The sequence below is a fragment of the Periplaneta americana genome, chromosome 10 (assembly GCF_040183065.1).
Source record: "Periplaneta americana isolate PAMFEO1 chromosome 10, P.americana_PAMFEO1_priV1, whole genome shotgun sequence".
NCBI classification, from domain to species: Eukaryota; Metazoa; Arthropoda; class Insecta; order Blattodea; family Blattidae; genus Periplaneta; species Periplaneta americana.
In genome coordinates, this window is record NC_091126.1 from 90803479 (window position 1) to 90820959 (window position 17481).

At 35.7% G+C, this 17481-nt stretch overlaps 1 protein-coding gene across 13 annotated transcripts in view; it reads right to left on the bottom strand.

Moving 5' to 3' along the window:
* Positions 1-2223: 2223 nt before the first annotated feature.
* Cadps (calcium-dependent secretion activator 1) overlaps positions 2224-17481 on the bottom strand; it is a 942652-nt gene continuing 927394 nt past the window's right edge. For 12 of the 13 annotated variants that reach the window (XM_069837911.1, XM_069837913.1, XM_069837916.1 and 9 more), the window contains 4 exons: positions 16522-16638; positions 13925-14029; positions 2945-3090; positions 2224-2862 (listed from right to left, as the gene is read on the bottom strand). In XM_069837911.1, the coding sequence (XP_069694012.1) occupies positions 2661-2862; positions 2945-3090; positions 13925-14029; positions 16522-16638 (570 nt within the window). In that variant the 3' untranslated portion in view covers positions 2224-2660. The remainder of the gene's footprint in view (positions 2863-2944; positions 3091-13924; positions 14030-16521; positions 16639-17481) is intronic. The other variant, XM_069837919.1, reaches the window with a different exon arrangement.

Here is a 17481-nt window from a genome sequence, read left to right on the forward strand (position 1 = left end):
GCTAATACCAAACATGTCCCTGAACCGAATGGCATCAGTTCAATAGAAAACCATATCACAACACCCATTCCTATTTATAATACTATGTAGCAGTTAAAAATGTACATCATATTAGTCTTAAATCTGAAATAATATGATGTTATTACATAACTAAGAATATTCTACTGGCAGCCTTCTTCAAGAATTTTAGTCTCATGTATGCAGGCCACTCAGTTACAGTTTGAAGATAGGAAGATGAGATCGACATGTTCCCTTGTTGAAGCTTGCGTTAATCAGAGACAGTTTAGTAACTGTAAATGTCTTTGAGGATTCAATTAATTCGAGTTCTAAAAATTAAAACTGAAATAAGGGGATATATCATGTACCAGACTAACACTGCACTATAAAATATGATGTGCGGCAAGTTGTACTTGGCCGAAATTCACTGTGAAAATAAAAGCGAGCCATCACGATTGGATCCGGAAAATCAAGTCTCCTGATGTGCTGGATGAGTGGGACAGAGGAGTTTCAAATATAACGGATATAACTGCATATACACATATTTTTTTTTTTACCCAGAGATGTCCACGGTTTCACGTAGGCTTATGATCAAGAACTACAAAAAAGCCACACTTTGGCAACTCTTAAAGCCTAATAACAGGTTTGTACTTGACTGTATGCACTTTTATACACTAACACCATTCTTTTGGCATATATGGTGGTGGTTATAATAATTACATCATTCCTACAACAGGTGACTACCATATTTATGTGTGTAACAACAATGGCATAGACAGCATGTAACAACAACTGTTTTAATGCCAATAAGAGTCAGAAGGACACTTCTAGAACCTGCTTAAACTGAAGATATATCACGTAGGTTTAATACACAACTTATTGTTCTGTAAATATCTAGTCGGTCACGAGAAGAGAGAGCTGGTGGACGTGCACTCCATCCTGATACCGAGGATCATTTGGGACATCCGTTCTGCAGGGCAGATGATGAAGAGGTAGCTCTAAATTAAAATATGTGACCAAGGTATTTAAGGCTCGGCACTGCAAATATACAACGGCCTAGTTAACGTCAGATCTCAAATTAAGCGAGGATGCTGGAGTTATCATGTGCCAATGCGAACACAGTCCAAAAGTGACGTCCACCAGCCCTTTTGTAATGGGAAAGAGGCGTCACCATTTGAAATTATGGCATGAATACATCCTAATTGCTGGCAAATGTAGGTGCCAATAACACTCTCTTTTCTAATCTCTGAGGTGATTCATAACTGAATGAACAAGAACGAGATAGTGAACATAACTCAGGATCCATCAATAAAAGTAAATTTATCACAAATTTCCTTCAATTTATTCTATTCTATGACAACTCTTACTTCAGGAGCATATTTATACTTCTTGTTAGGTTCAGATCTCTTTTGTCCTGTGACCAGCACAAGACATCAACAATCAAATAAACTGGCAACATGTCAAATTTAATATTCTTTTTCTTTCTAGGGAAGGAAATGTAGAGATAAACATGTGGTTACTTATATGTATGTATAAAGTATCCGCATATTGTCCTTAGTTTTGTATTAAGTTTAAGAGTAATACAAACCATATAATAGAAATTCCGTTCGAAAGAAGTTGTGTCATTTCAAATATTGCTTACTGGGTTATAAACCCAAAATTCACTATGTGTGTAATGCAACAAACTAAAAAATATTCAGAAGATTTTCTGTAATCTACGAATAAAATTATTACCAACTGAGTAATAAAGGTGTCCTATACGAACACTACTCGTATGCCTGCACCAACATATGCCTAGCAACTAGAAGTGCACCGCACCAGCTGACTGCGAGTCAACTCGTCCATTGATCCAGTACCTGACTCACTGTTCCTTTGTCTTCAACAAACTGGCCATGGTGGTATCAATGGCCTTCGATAAATTTGTCCAGCCAGTACCAAATATGTATGGAAAGGAGACACTCGACAAACTGCTTATGTACAATACTGGACCTAAGTTATGCTAAAAATGGTAAAAAATTAGTTGGCTCACCCCGATATTCCAAACATGAATGTCAAAATGATAACTTGCATGTAAAATGCATAACAAATGGCCAATGATGTCATTGTATGAACATGGAATCATGCACAAACATGTAAAATTTGCTTGTAACAAATATTTTTTTTTTCATTTTTACATAGTTAACGATGCATACTTTCTCTCATTTAAAGTTTTGTTTCGTAAAAAGGAAAAAAAAAAAAAAATATGTACAGAGCTCTCCAGGAAAACTATTAAGAATGTTAGTGTTGGAATTGCCTTTATAATATTTACAATGTAAACCTTTGGCGTGAGATCCTCACGTCACATGCAAGCTAAATGCTACCAAAGGTCTACCAACAGTCAAACACATTATGCTTATGCAAGAGAATTTGTCAAAATATTAACTCAGATAATTAATAAGATACTACTACTACTATATCTTATTATTCTCTGTTATTTATATATTTATAATATATACATGTTAATATGTATACTGGCGTGCCCAGACGTGAATTGCTGTGCAATCTGCACAATGGATGTTTGGTTTCCTGGGGCAACCAATCACAGGCGGAGCTCAGTCATGGTACAAACTCAAAATGCGCCCTAATAAGATCAACAATATTGTTACAACTACACAGCTACAAGTCTAAAACCAACTGCCACCTCCGAACTTGCTGGTGAGACCTCCAATACCCTTGCCGAACATGTTGCCCACTCGTCCCACTACGTTGGTCGTGACATTAGTGATCTTGGCCACGTAGTTACCATCTTCTCCCAGGGTCTCCCTAATGGTAACTTTCGGTTTACTCCGGTCCCCGTCATCTTCAATGCCCGTTTCTGGGTATCCCCTGTGCAAGAGAGTATAATTTGAATACATTATAAGTACCTCATACGATATTATGATGTTGTGGGTCCTGTACCATGACTTACTCTGAGTCTTCATTGTCCCGTCGAGTGCTCATTGTGAGTGCACATGTGGCTTCTTCAGTTTGCATGCGTTGAGAGATAGTCTGGTATGTTTTCGAGTTCAGTTTATCTTCCATAACTCCTTGAAGTTCGAAGTCCGAATAGAGTTTCTGAAACAGGAAGAATATTATTCCTTGAGTATTGTAGCATTGTGCTTCAGTGGCTCTCCTTAATATATTAATGGATAGTTTTATTGCTTTCTTATATTCGGTGTTGTAGTCAAGGAGTATACCATCATTAGTCTGTTCTGTTTCACGTATGTCCTTTACTCTCCAAGAAGTTATATTTCGAACGTTAGTTTTATTCTTGTTAATTATGTCGGCAAATTTAGAGCAACAGATTTAAGGACAGGGGTAACCAAGAGGCAGACCTCACTCCGAATCTGAACCGCAGAGTCAGTCTTTCTGGACTGGTTAAACAAAAAGTAAAAACTAAAATTTTCCTCGTGAAGTCAATTACTGCTCTGCTCACTCAGAGTCATGTGATCTGCTGAGTGCTGCCTGCTGGATCATATGACTTAATAAATAAGCATGCAGACACCTCTATGATCAGTTCAGTTATCATATCACATCGCAGCTATTATTATAATAAAATCGTTCAATTAATATCCAAGCAGCAGGCTTTGTGTTGGATATATGTTTTGTGCACACATCAATACTTGTAATGTCAAGCAGTGTTGTCATATTTTCGTTGTAAAGATTATTCCTAGTTACAATTATTTTTATGCCGACATCAGTACATCAATTGCTATCACCACCATCCACAGTGAATAAATTTTAAGCTGTAAGATGACTTTTAATTCAAATTGAAATTAAAATTACTAACCTTTCTTTCTCGTCATCAATCAACTTGAGATATGACAATGTTGTTATACAGTGTGTCTAGAGTTAGAGTCGACAGTAGCAGTGGTGGCGACCTTGAACTGGGCAAAAGTTGCCGCACCTACTGCCAGATATTGACCACTCTATATCTAGACACACTGTATACTCCACATGAAGTAAATATTGGTACGGTAATTTCCCATAACTATGGTCCAGGCACCCAACTATGGTCCAAAACGCATTATGTACTACTTAGTCCCCCAAGGGTTCGGTGTTTGCCATTTAAGGCGCCAATGTGATGGAATTACGTTCTGCATAGATGCTTCTATCTACCATTACACGTGGCAATGATATGGATGCTTAACAAGGTCAGTGTGCATCGTTCTACTAAAAGTGTGAAGACACGAAATCATTCAGTTTGTGATTGTTTTATTAAGCTCTCCTCTGTAGAACTGGTACATTGTAGATATATGATTCTTAGTACAATTAAACCTGGCTATATAGTGTTTACTTTCACGTAATAATTACACTGGCAGAGGTTAAGGACTCTGCGTGAAAAATGTTTAACCTCAAGGCTACAAGTCAGTCCTCAACTATGTACAGTAGCGTGCAAATTAATCTGAACATGACATATTTTTACATCTTCTGTCATTGTTGGCCTCACAGCTGCTCATACCGCTTTAATTGACATCTGTAGTACGTGTAATTCCATTGTTGAAGGTCTGTCATTATTTTTTTTATAATAAGTGACATTTTGCCTGTCGTTTTGTACTTATAATAAGCATTTCAGTTGTGTTGAAGATTTAATACTGCAATCCTGTGTACATTCTGTCGTCTTCACAAATGGATACAACTCCATGAAAATGGTCTAAAATTATAACATTAGCAGAGCATTCTTCTATGACACAGAGGAAAATTGCTTCAGAATGTCACATCGGTTTGGCTACTGTTAATTCGATCATAAAATGACACAGGGAGACTGGATCCATCACACCCCAGAAAAAAGGAAACTGTGGCCGGAAAAGGAAGATTTCACCTGCAGATGATCGTTTAATTGTCAGGAAAAGTAAATTAAATCCTACACTAACTGCTGTCGACTTAACCCGCGAGTTAATGGCTACCACTGGCGCGAATATTCACGTCACAACAGTGTGGCATAGGCTTTTGGAAGCTGGACGAAGGGCTCGTAAGCCTATTAAGAAGCAACTGCTAACCCCTGTTATGTGCAAAAAACGCTTAATGTGGGCAAAATTACATCAACACTGGACAGTGAATGACTGGAAGAATGTACTTTTTTCCGATGAGTCTCATTTCAAGGTCCACGGTTACCGTGTTCCTTACGTACGGAAAGGATCCGAAAAAGTAACAGCAGCTCATCTCCAACAAGCACCAAATACCCCCCTAAAGTAATGTTTTGGGGTTGTTTTACACATGAAGGGCCTGGAGCATTAATACCTATCAAGGGAATGATGAATTCTGACAAATATATTCACTTATTGGAAACCAGAATCGTACCCCAGCTACAAAAATCATTTCCGGATGGCAGAGGTGTGTTCCAACAAGACCTAGCACCTTGCCATACGTCTCGAAAAACTACAGAATTCTTCAACAAGAAGAATATTCAGGTACTCCCCTGGCCAGGCAACTCACCCGACATCAACCCCATTGAGAACTTGCAAAAGAAGAATGCAAAAAATGGATTGTTCTACAAAGGAGAAGATGATTTCTGCCCTCAATGGTATATGGTTTCACGATGAAGAAATGAAGAATATTTGTGGGAAATTAGTGGAATCCATGCCAAATCATCTCAGAGCTGTTATTAGGAACAAGGGAGGCCACATAGATTACTAAGGTATGTCTTAGATCCTTTTTTTTATCCCGTTTGAGTGTTTTGTATAAGTAATTACGTTGTTTGGATTAATTTGCACGCTACTGTACTACATTTTTTTCGTGGACCATAGTTGTATTTCATTTTGAAATACTTGTTTCAATAAAATTTGATCAATGTGATTATTTACTTCTGCAAATACGGTATCGCAGTATATTCTAAAACACCATTTAACATTATAGTCAAGTAAACAAAGAAATAGGCTGTTCCAGCATCAATGGTACTAGAACAAATGATGGTCCGGTAAAACGAAAACTTCAGGGTAGAAGGAAAACAACCGTCCCTGTAAGTGACTATGAGAGTGATGAAATTGAATTGGATACAGATTATGATGTTTCCGGTGTACTCTCCATATTTACAGACAGTGAGTCAGATATGGAAAAGAAGACGAAATCTGTTAAATTAATGCTAAAGGCACATTGTTATATGGTAGTTACTTATGAGGAGGAATTGCGGCCAGGGAAAGTTTTGGAAGTGAAGAACAATGGAGCTGTTGTTTCGTGTATAGTAAGAAGCTGCAATTACTGAGGTGGCGAGAAATGGAAGACATTTTATTCTATAGAAAGGAAAATATAATAAAACAAATTGAAGACCTCCAAATGCGTCTCGAAAAAGAGAGATCTATTTTCAATTTCATATTTACAAGAGAATTGGAGATTCAAAGGATCGAAATAAGCCTAATGAATGTAGTTCTCAGTACGATAAATAAACATTATCAGTGAATTTATTTGCATAATATTTTGCTAAGAATGTGTTTATTTTGATACCATACTTTTGTTCTTTAATATACACTCACCTGCGAAAAAACTGGGGCCAACTACATTTTCTTTAAAATTTTTTAAAATTGTAGGATTTTTTAAATAATTGTAGGTGTGCTGAGGTACATTTAGTTATTCATTTATTTTGTGATACGTAACAATGTAATACTGAATACATAATAGCCAACAATGATCTGAAAAGAAGATTTGTTCTTCTTGTAATATTGTCTGTAAACTTCTCGGACTCATTTCGAGCTAAGCTGAAGATGTCTACAGACTGGTAAGCTCTTTTGAGGCAGTATTGGAGTACTTCATTGTATATTAATGTCACTAAGTCCTACCAATTCAGCAAAAGTGTTGCATTGATAGAAGCTGGGAATAGTCAGTGTTATGTGGCTGAAGTTCTTGGGATTCCTCGATCGACCATACAACAAGTGTACCATCGCTTTAGAGAGGCAGGAGATTATTCCAGGAGACCCGGTTCAGGGAGAAAACGAGTAACTTCGGCTCGTGACGACCATTTTATTGTCCTAAACACATTAAAAAATTGCCATTCCACAGCTATTGAGACCAGAAGAGCCTTCCAGAGAATAAGACAAGTTAATATGAGCGAGAGAACTGTACGAGGACGTCTGGATGAATGTGGGCTGATTCCAGAAGACCAGCTAAAGGCCCAGAATTGCTCCAGCAACATCATGTTGAACGATTACGTTTTGCTCACAATCATGCTAATTGGAATCTGGGAGAGCGGCGACAAGTGCTCTTCACAGATGAATCGAGATTTAGTTTACAAATGGACGTGAAAGAGTGTGGAGAAGAGAAGGAGAACGTTTTTCTTCATGTAACTTCAGTTCACGTGTCAGTTTCCAAGGTGGATCAGTAATGGTATGGGGTAGCATTTCGTATGAAGCTTACACAGAACTTGTGTTCATTAATGGAGCTGCTTTGACTGCTCCAAGATACATCGAAGAAGGTCTAATTTAACATGTGGTACCATATGCCCCACTCATTGTTGGAAAGTTCCTGTTAATGCATGACAATGCTGGCCCTCATGCTACAAGAATCGTGGATGAGTTCCTTCACGACGTTGGATTGAATAGGATGACATGGCCAGCAAGAAGTCCTGACATAAACCCTATTGAACATGTGTGGAGCATGCTAGGGAAGCGAGTTAGAAGTCGTCTAACTCCTCACAGCAACTTACAGCAGCTCCGAAATGTTCTAAGTAAAGAATGGAATAGAATCGACCAGACTGACACCCAGAATCTGATCGAAGGGTTGAATTGGTGAATGGTAACAGTCATACAGTCACGGGGAGGCAATACCCGCTATTACCAACATCTGGGTGGCCACAAAATCAGTTGAACATTTGGAAGAAAATTGATATAATTTGTAAGTTCTTTTTTCTGGGAAGCAATGTTTTCTTCATTTCATAAAGGATTTTCTGATTCTCGCCTCATAAAAAATTGAGAAACTTTAGGTTGCCCATCTTTTTTTGCCGGTGAGTGTACTTGTTCATTATTGCAGAAAAATGACTTTCAGATTTCACTTGTTTATTGAGTGTTTATGTAATGTCTACTAATAACAAGAATCCATGTACTTTTCATTTATTTTTAATATTTCTGTGCTAGATTATGTTTCAACCCTTAAATTAGAAACTCAATGTATTGATTTACGAATAATTACAGCTCCAGCTATAGTCCATTCATGCTTTCAAGCATGAATATATGAGTGGACCATAGTTGGGCAACTCAGAATACAACTATGTACCAATGCTTATTATTTTTTTAACACTTGTAATTAAATAATTTCAAACACATATGTCAATATTCATTTAATATAAACTTACAAGAGTCTGAAGCCAAGGATGAATAGTACTGAATATATAAAGAAAAATGTGACAAATGTGGACCATAGTTAGGGGAAACTACGGTACATCAATTAAAAATGCTAAAGCATCATTGGTAGATGTATGTTACCGCTCCTTGTGATTGAAGTGGCATCTGAGGATGCCTAATAAAGAAACAAACTCTTATCTTATCTCTTCAAAGGAAAGTGTCGTCTTTGACATTGGCTGGGTATTAATTGAATGCTGTGATCATACACGTTTTAAGTTGTTTATGAGGAACTATAATTTCAGTAATTAGATTATTATTTGTGGTCATTAGCGTGTAAAATATAGTGTGAATTATAGATGCCAAAAGAAGAATGGTAGATTGTGAAAATATACAGTTTTAGCAAAATGGACTGATTTATAAGTATTCACATTATCTAATCATCTTGGAGCTATACACTGTTTAACTTGTCACCAAACTTTTGCAGCAATCAAGAGTTATAATATAAAAGAGCACTATAACACTAAGCATAAATCATTTGCAGAAAAGTATCTTGTTGGTAGTAGCCTTAGAAAACCTAAGAATTATATCTTACGAAATATTCCACAGCTACACAGGTTACGAGTCAATGATCTATGATGGAACAAGAAAAGTTTACCAAGTCTCTTCTATATGCATTTCTTGGATTCTGGGAAAGCATATGAAGCCTTTTACCAATGCAGATTTAGTTAAGAGTGTATGATTACTGTTGCAAGGACATTCTTGAAAACAAAAAGAAGATATTATTGGAACTATCTAAAGTGTACCAGTGTCAGCTTCTAGAAGCACAAGAAATACACATGTGTTATCTAAACAAAATTAAATTAAAATAAAGGATGCTTCAAAAGTCACACCACATATGCATTTGCAGTGGGTGAATCCTATGATATTTCAGACACCACTCAGTTACTAATATTTTTGCGTTACTTCGATGCAAAAAGGGAAGAATTTTTGGAGGAGTTACTGAGTGCTTCGGTCTTACAAGAGATTACAATGGGTGAGGACTTGTATAAAGCTCTTATTCGAGTGATATATACATGAACTAGATTTACACAACTGAGAATGCACTAGCCATGATAAGTACAAATAATTAAGGCTTAGTTCAGAGACTCAAAAATTCACAATCCAAATGTGATAACATATCATTGCATTTTTCAACCACCAGAGTGTTTTGTGTTGCAAACTAAATCCCGAACTCCAAACAGTGGCGCAACATTTAATCAATACAGTTAACCTTATTTCTGCTATATCATCATCATCATCATCATCGGAATTTCAAATCATTGCTTGAAGAAGTGAATGCTGAATACGACGATTTATTGTTGCATAACATTGTACACTGGCTCGCAAAACTTTTGTCCTATGAAATAATGTGGAAGTGAACTTTGTGAGATATTATGTTGGCAATATGTCTACATACCCCACTTCACATGTCGTCCTGGGAAGGGAGGTATTTGAACTCTGAGTTGCAGGTAGGCTATATACCTAGCTAATCGAACCAAAGACAACCTTTTACAGCAATAACGGTATATGTAATCAAGGAAATATAACACTGAGTCTAATTTGCACAGAAATATTTAAAACGAGTTATTTATTTCTCTTGAGTATTATATAATATTCTAGGAAAATTTTTCATCTTCCTTGTACGTAAAAATACCATGTTGGATCAAACATAGAATAGATCACATCGCATTTTGACAAGAATATTATGAATATCCATGGGAAAATGTAATATTTTCAGACTAAAAGATTTTCTCAAACACTAGTCATAGGCCTATTCAGGTATTTCATCCTATTGAGTCCACAAGGTTCCAGCCAGAATTATGTAACATCCATACAACGCAGTGGACGTATTTCTGTCGCTGTTTGGGGATGGATTTCCAGGCTTGCGGAGGAACTCTGTGTAAAATTGAAGAGAATTTGACTTCCCAGCAATATATCCACATACTGGGAAATAGTCTACTGTATGGTACTGTATGGTTGCAACCTGATATAATTATATTTTTTTCAACAGGACAATTCCTCCATCTACACATCTTTGTTGTATCAGATATGCTTCCAATATCATGTTTGGTGTTGAAAGCACAGACATTTGCTACTTCTATTTGCTTTGCTTATTTCTTAGTTCGTTATCCACATTTTCGTTCCATTACTATGTGAGAGTAATATGCAAACCTTTTTTTTAATGTGAGCAAAATATAAATAATTAAACTGGTGTATCCTACGGGATATAATTGACAATCAAGTTTTAAATTATACACATACCCATAAAAATTTTTCTTAAAATTATTTATCCCATTTTTTTAAATATTAATCTATTGATTGTTAGTGCCATCTTTAATCAATGTAATTTTATTAGCGTAGTATTACCATTACAACAGTGAAAGAAAAGTAAGCTATAGGCGCATTACAACGCAAAGAACCGTGGCGTGAGCAGGAGCTACAAAATGCCATGTTTATTAAATTTATCTACATCACTAGACAGCTAAGCAAACATATTCTCTCTAAGTTTACTAAGTAGCTTGGTCCAACCTTTCTGTTGTGAGGAGTGGTGGTTTGTTACTTGCGGGGAGACTATCTGACGCTTATGCTACTGTCCTAGAGTGAGTACAAACTTAAGAACGAGAAAAACTGTACAGTATATCGGACAAAAGTTTTGCGAGCCAGTGTACCATGGCTAAGTAAAGGCGCTGTATTGCAAAGGTTTATAACTTTTTTCAGAAATAAAATTTTATCTTATTCCAAACGAATACCTCGAACCAACATTTTCTCCAATAAACTTGATTTTTTCTTAAGTGACTTGGGCAATGAACCATTCCATTTTCCAAATCTGAAGGATTTCATTGGAAACAACAATAAACAGGCTGCAACCGTTTCAGCATGATCATCACATGTTTAAAAGCTGCATTCGAGAAAAGATTTCAGGATTAAAAAAAGGAAACAGAAATGTAGTACAAATTATAACAAATGCTTTTACTTTGGAACCCAACGGTCAATGTAGCAGTGAAGCAGAAGCTGTAGCAAGGAAAGTCCTCTTCACTTAGAGCTCACTGAGCTACAAGATGATGTGGAAAGACAATTAAAAAAGTACTGTACATTCAGTCATTACATATGAAGACATTATTACAAAAACAGCCCTAGTTATTTTTAATGAAACTGATTTAGGGACACATTTTCTACTATTTCAAATGTTTATAGACTCCAAAAATGATTCATGTCAGGTGCAATAGCCACAAGGATAAACACCAGTTGTACGGAAACAGCTGACATGTGTTGTTCTATTTATTTTTATTTTTCTCCTGAAAAATAGGAATTTTGACAAGGATTGTTTTTGTAATAATGTTTTCATATGAACAATTCTGAGTTAAATATGTATCTGGAAATAAATATCCTGAGCTTCAGAAGTTGGTGTTAATGTTATACACTCTTTTCAGTTCAACATGCTTTTCTGAATCTACATTTTCAAAAATGAACTTTATAAAAAATACATTCAGATCACTACTAAAAATGAACACTTAAAAGACTTGATTAAAGTAGCTTGCATTAATTTAGATCAAGATTTTAATGAAATTGTTACATATAAAAAGTGTCGTTTCTCACACTGACAGAATGGGTAGCAGTTTTATTTCTGTAATAAATGTTAAAATGTGTTTTGTGGAATTTATTTAATTAAGTTTAACTGATTAATTTTATGACATTACAAATTTATAAGCACGTATTGTATATCACATTCAGATCAATTCCCTTTACAAAACTTCGTATGTTTATAGCCTGTATCTCTGACTTTCCATAATGTTTTAAAGTGGACCTTGGTTAATCCTAATTGGTGACCCCTGATCTAGGATTATATTTTACATAGTAACAAAACTATAATATATTCACATGGTAACTGCCATGGTAGAGATAATTGACACATGTACTGTCTCATTCAACCTTTATATTATATGTTATTGGTGTTGCAGCAATGGAAGAAAATCCAGCCACTTGGAAGTAGTTTTATGATCGATTTCTGTAAAACTAAGATTAGATACATACACACAGATAGATCGTTATGCAATCATTATATCTGCAAAATGATAGACTTTCATATCAGAAAATTTCTTGTTCTCGGAACTATGTTCTATTTTTAATTTCCTATTTGCTACTGGTACGCGATTGTGGTTTGCATAAGAAGATGTGGGAAACAGACTGTGCAAGGAGGACAGCCAATTAGTAAATGATGGTAATATAGTTTTGGTTTCATTTTATGTCTCATGAAGGTTCGATTTTAATTTACTCCATTTAACAGAGCTTAGAGCAGTGGCCGGCATGTTCCGTGCTCTGTGATGTCATACCATGGATCCGCCACACACTTTGCTTGGCAAACTCTGTATACTGAGCACAGTGTGGAGAGAAGGTTCAACTGAACAGTGGCGGTACAGTGCCTATGCACTGACAGAGCGTGATCCATTCTTCTGAGACAGTGTGGGAACAGCACAATTACAATAAATTTGTATGAAAACAAAACTGTACAACCGTGATAAATCAATGTAACAAAATATTTTGGTTTGTACTTACAATAAAATTAAATTCACAATACAGACAGCTGCAGAAGTGTTCACATATATAAATGAGGCTCTGAAACTGCTCTAAACATGCAAATATAGAAATAAATACTTTAAGCCAGTGATCGGCATAATCAATGGTCTGTGACGTCATCCCTCAGAGCAATCGTGTTCTCTTTTAAGAACATCTGCATTCAGAGCTCTGAGAGCGAAGAATAGCTGATAAGCTTCAATACTGAACTCTACAGTGACGACCTATAGGTCTACATGTAATTTCATGCATATGATTATTTTATACAATTTTGCTCGTTTTTGTTTTCTTTTGGGAGACAAAAATGGTTTTTATATGTAACATTCCTTAGCGTATTTTGGGAAAGCCATTGATTTAATTCCCAATATGCTCAGTCAGTTTAAGAGAGCAGTGTATTATGATAAGAAATGATTGAAATAATTTTAGTTTTATCCTTTAAATGTGTATAAATTTGATCTGAAGAAATGTAACTTTTCATTCAGCAAAAGGAAATTTACAATGTTACATTTGTTCAGATCAAATTTCTGCACATTTAAAGGATAAAATTAAAATTCTTTCAATCAATTATTAATCATAATACACCACTCTCTTAAATTGACTGAGCATATTGGGTATTAAACCAATGGCTTTCGCAAAAATCCTAAGAAATATTTCATATACAATAATTTTTACCTCTATAAGGAAGTAAAAACGAGCACAATTGTATTTAACTTGTTTGTTTGAAATATTTCAAACAATAAGCCCCTGAAATTAATGGCATTACATGCGGGTCATCCTGTATAGATACAATACAACGTATAAATAAAATTAGAACTTAACCAATTCCCCTGAACCACTTATTATACAACTGTAATAGCTTGCCGCTGAGCGAATGCTGTGCTTCTCTTCAGGTGCTCATCTAGTCTGACCTTGCTCCGACATCACAAATGCACAACCTGCCAATCACTGGCTTAGAGTGTAAACTGTGTGGCTATGAAAAATTGATAGTGTATGCTCTCTGCAAATGTTACGACTACAGTACTGCTTACCTTCACGACATGCGCCAGACATGTGCACTGGTATAGGTGTAAAGAGTGGTCTAGTCTTTCAGACAGCCAGTTGCAAAGCAGCTGAATCTGAGCTGTGTACCATTGCTGCAAATGGAAAAGCCACCAGGTTTTTTAACTTCTTTCTAGATATCCATATCGTCTGCATAAGGGGTTGGCAACCTTTTAAGCATGAAGAGCTAGTTTCCAAAATGTGTTTTACTCTTGGGGCACTGAGCAAAATGTTGACTTTTATATTTGAATTTCCATTCCTCTTCTTGATTATTTATTAGTGACAAGTTGGGAATGTACATCTTTTAAACAAAACACAAACTGTAATATCATTTTAAGACATAATTTTAAGTTAAAGAAGCCACGATCACTGCTTCTGAGTCACTGTTCTATGGATTCATAAATAAAACTGAATTTATTTCTGCTATCAACAAAGTGCAATCATTGGCTAGAACAGTTACATAGAGGATGAAATATCTGGAGTTACAATTGAAACATGACTTACAAAGCTGTGAATTTCACTCTCTGCAATTAGATGAATCGACAGACATTTCAAATTCAACAGAGTTATTAGTAATAGTGGTAATGGCGTTTAGCGACTTTTCTGTCAAAGAAGAGTTTCTTAAAGTATGTTCACAGAAAGAACTAGAGGCGAGGACATTTATAATGCCCTTAAAAATTATGTGCAGGAATGTAATATTTTTCTAAAAAAATTGACAGCTACCGGTAATACACAGGATGAAGCTTCTGCATTTATTGGCTGTAAAAATGGATTTGTAGCTTTATGTATGATATACGAATGATCTCATTTTCTATCATGTCACTGCATATCACATCAGCAAGAATTATGTGCGAAAGTCTTTAATTTTAATCATATCATGAACACAGTTGTGAAGATAGTTAATTAAATTAAGGTTGCCTCTTGCAGCACAGGTTGTTTAAGGTACTGTTGGAAGTCGAAGGCACTGATAAATATTTAGTCCTACATACAGAGTTTAGGTGGCTTAGTAGAGTGAAACTGTTAGCAAGAATTATAAGAGTTCTCGAATAAATAAAAATGTTTCTTAATTCAAGAAAAGAACAGTACACATAAATGGTTAATGATATGTGGCTTATGGACCTGGGGTTCCCAACGGACATCATGCTAAAACTGAATAAATTTAACCTACTACTATAAGGTAAAGACCATCACAATTGCAAAAATGATAAAAATATCATTTGTGGAAAGTGAAGCTCGCAAGAAAATCTCTCTCCTACTTTCCAAACTTGAAAATAATAGTGCGGAGTATAGATGAAGTAAATTTAAATACTTTCAACTCATTGCTCTCTGTGAAACTTTCCAAAAATAATTCAGTGAAAGATTCAAAGACTTCTCTGTGCTGGAATCAATAGTGACAATTTTTTCTAACCCTTTTGATACGATTGATGTTAGTACAATGACTCTTTTATTTCAAGGAGCTTAAAAATTGAAGATTCAGATGCTCTTGAAGTGAAAATGACATCTTTTTAAAATTTCATTGCAGTGGTGATAAATTTTGGAACTTGGCAGATAGAAAACTTTCATTCATTGTTGAGAAAGTTTGCCTAGAAACTCCACTTCTACTGTGAATCGGTATTCCCAACCATGAAGCATATTAAGTCATCTTCATAACTGCTTATGTACAGCGATCTCCAGTTCTATTCCTGACTACATCAAGTTCGCTAACGCTATGCACTACCAAGTTTCACATTAATCATTAAGATACTCAAAGTTCGCAATTGGCAGAGTTTTGATGCTTATGCTAATTTCAGTTGTTTATTATGATTCCATTAATATTTTCTTTAATAAGTTTTAAAAGGCGGCCCCTTTGTAACATGCCTCAAAATTTGAGGCTTAAGTATTTAAATCTGAAGAATTCCCTTTTAGTAAGACATGAGAAACTTTCAAGCACGCAACTGCTGCATTTGTCGTTTGCTTGCTTTGTATGGTAAAAACTGACAATTGCGTTTTCAACTTGGCCTTCAAATCACTGACACTTCTTTTTCTAATTTCTGAATCCACAGGGAAACTTCCTTTACAAGGGCTGTGAACTGTATTAAAGTGTCCCTTGAGTTGCTTTTCTGAGAACAGAAACACTGGCGTTACAAAGTAAACACATATATTAATACTGTTATATATTTTACATGAGTAAAACAGAACTGCTGTCATTCATTATTAAAGAGTTAATAAATTCTTTGCCTTGTTAAAATCGCATCACATTAAAACAGAACTCTCCTGTACTTCACAACAAAAAACACTGACAATCGCGGACCGGCCGCAGCCGGCACTATCTTACAGTGTTCCCAATTCCATTTTTGTCAGTCTTTACAGATTATAAAGACAACACTGACGCCATAAGCACTACAACTGTTTACAGATTCAAATTTCGCAGTTAATTATGACTACATAACAAGGAAAGTAAATTTCAAATAATATTCGACAACCTTCAAACGAAACTGTTTAAAAAATATATACAGAATTACAAAATGTGTTATGAGGGTGCCATGGCACCAGCAGGCATTGCGTTGCCGACCCCTGATCTACATCACTGACAATTTTCATCACATACCTCAAAGAAATTTAGAATCCACAGTTCATCATTCACTTTGCTGCGTATCTGATCCATACAGTTTCGGGTGAAGTTTACATATGCTTGTCCCATATCCTTTCCAGACCCGGAAACATTCTGAAAAAGTTTGGAATATGTATTAACTCATTTATTTAACGTCCATTTTAAACTAAATTCTTCTGCAAGTCAGTGGAACTGTAGAAACAGTCCTCTACGGACGAAAGCATTAAGTTCTTAGCTTTCGGATGAACACAGTTGTAATCAGTGTGTGGGTCAGAGGAGATAAGGTAGGTACAGTGTACCGGTATAAACAAATAAAATATAAAGAATGTATTTTAATGGTAATGGCATAAATGAAATTATTTTTTTGCGTATATTTTGAAATGTTCCACAATATCATTCCTATCTTTGTTAGTAGTCTCAAGTGGCTGACACAATGAACCTCTGTATACATAGTATCAAGTTAGACAGGCAGTCAACTATATTTTGCAAGAAACAGTATCCACTAGCAAATCTTGCGCATGCAGCAACTATGCTGCCACTTCATCACAATTTGCCTGCAGTATGACTGAGGTTTTGTAGATATGCCTTTTATACATAGTGTCTCAAGAAATAGTACAGTTGTAAGTGTTCCAAGTAATTCGGTAATGTCAAAAAAGACTCCCTTCAATCTTGATGAGTTAAGCAAGCCTCAATTAAAAAAAAATAACGTGAAGAGTGAAACATTCGAGTAAAATTCTCACTAAAATAAAAAATCAGCACACTTACAGTAGAATTAACGCAACAGGATGGAAAATTTGAAAGGAAATATGAAAGTACGCAGCAAGATTTGCTAGCAGATATTGTTGCTTGCAAAATACAAATGGCTCTCTGTCTAACTTGAGCCTATATAAAGAGGTTCTTGTGTCGTCCACTTGGAGATAACTACTGTCGGTGACTCAGGAGAAGATGAGTGTGAAG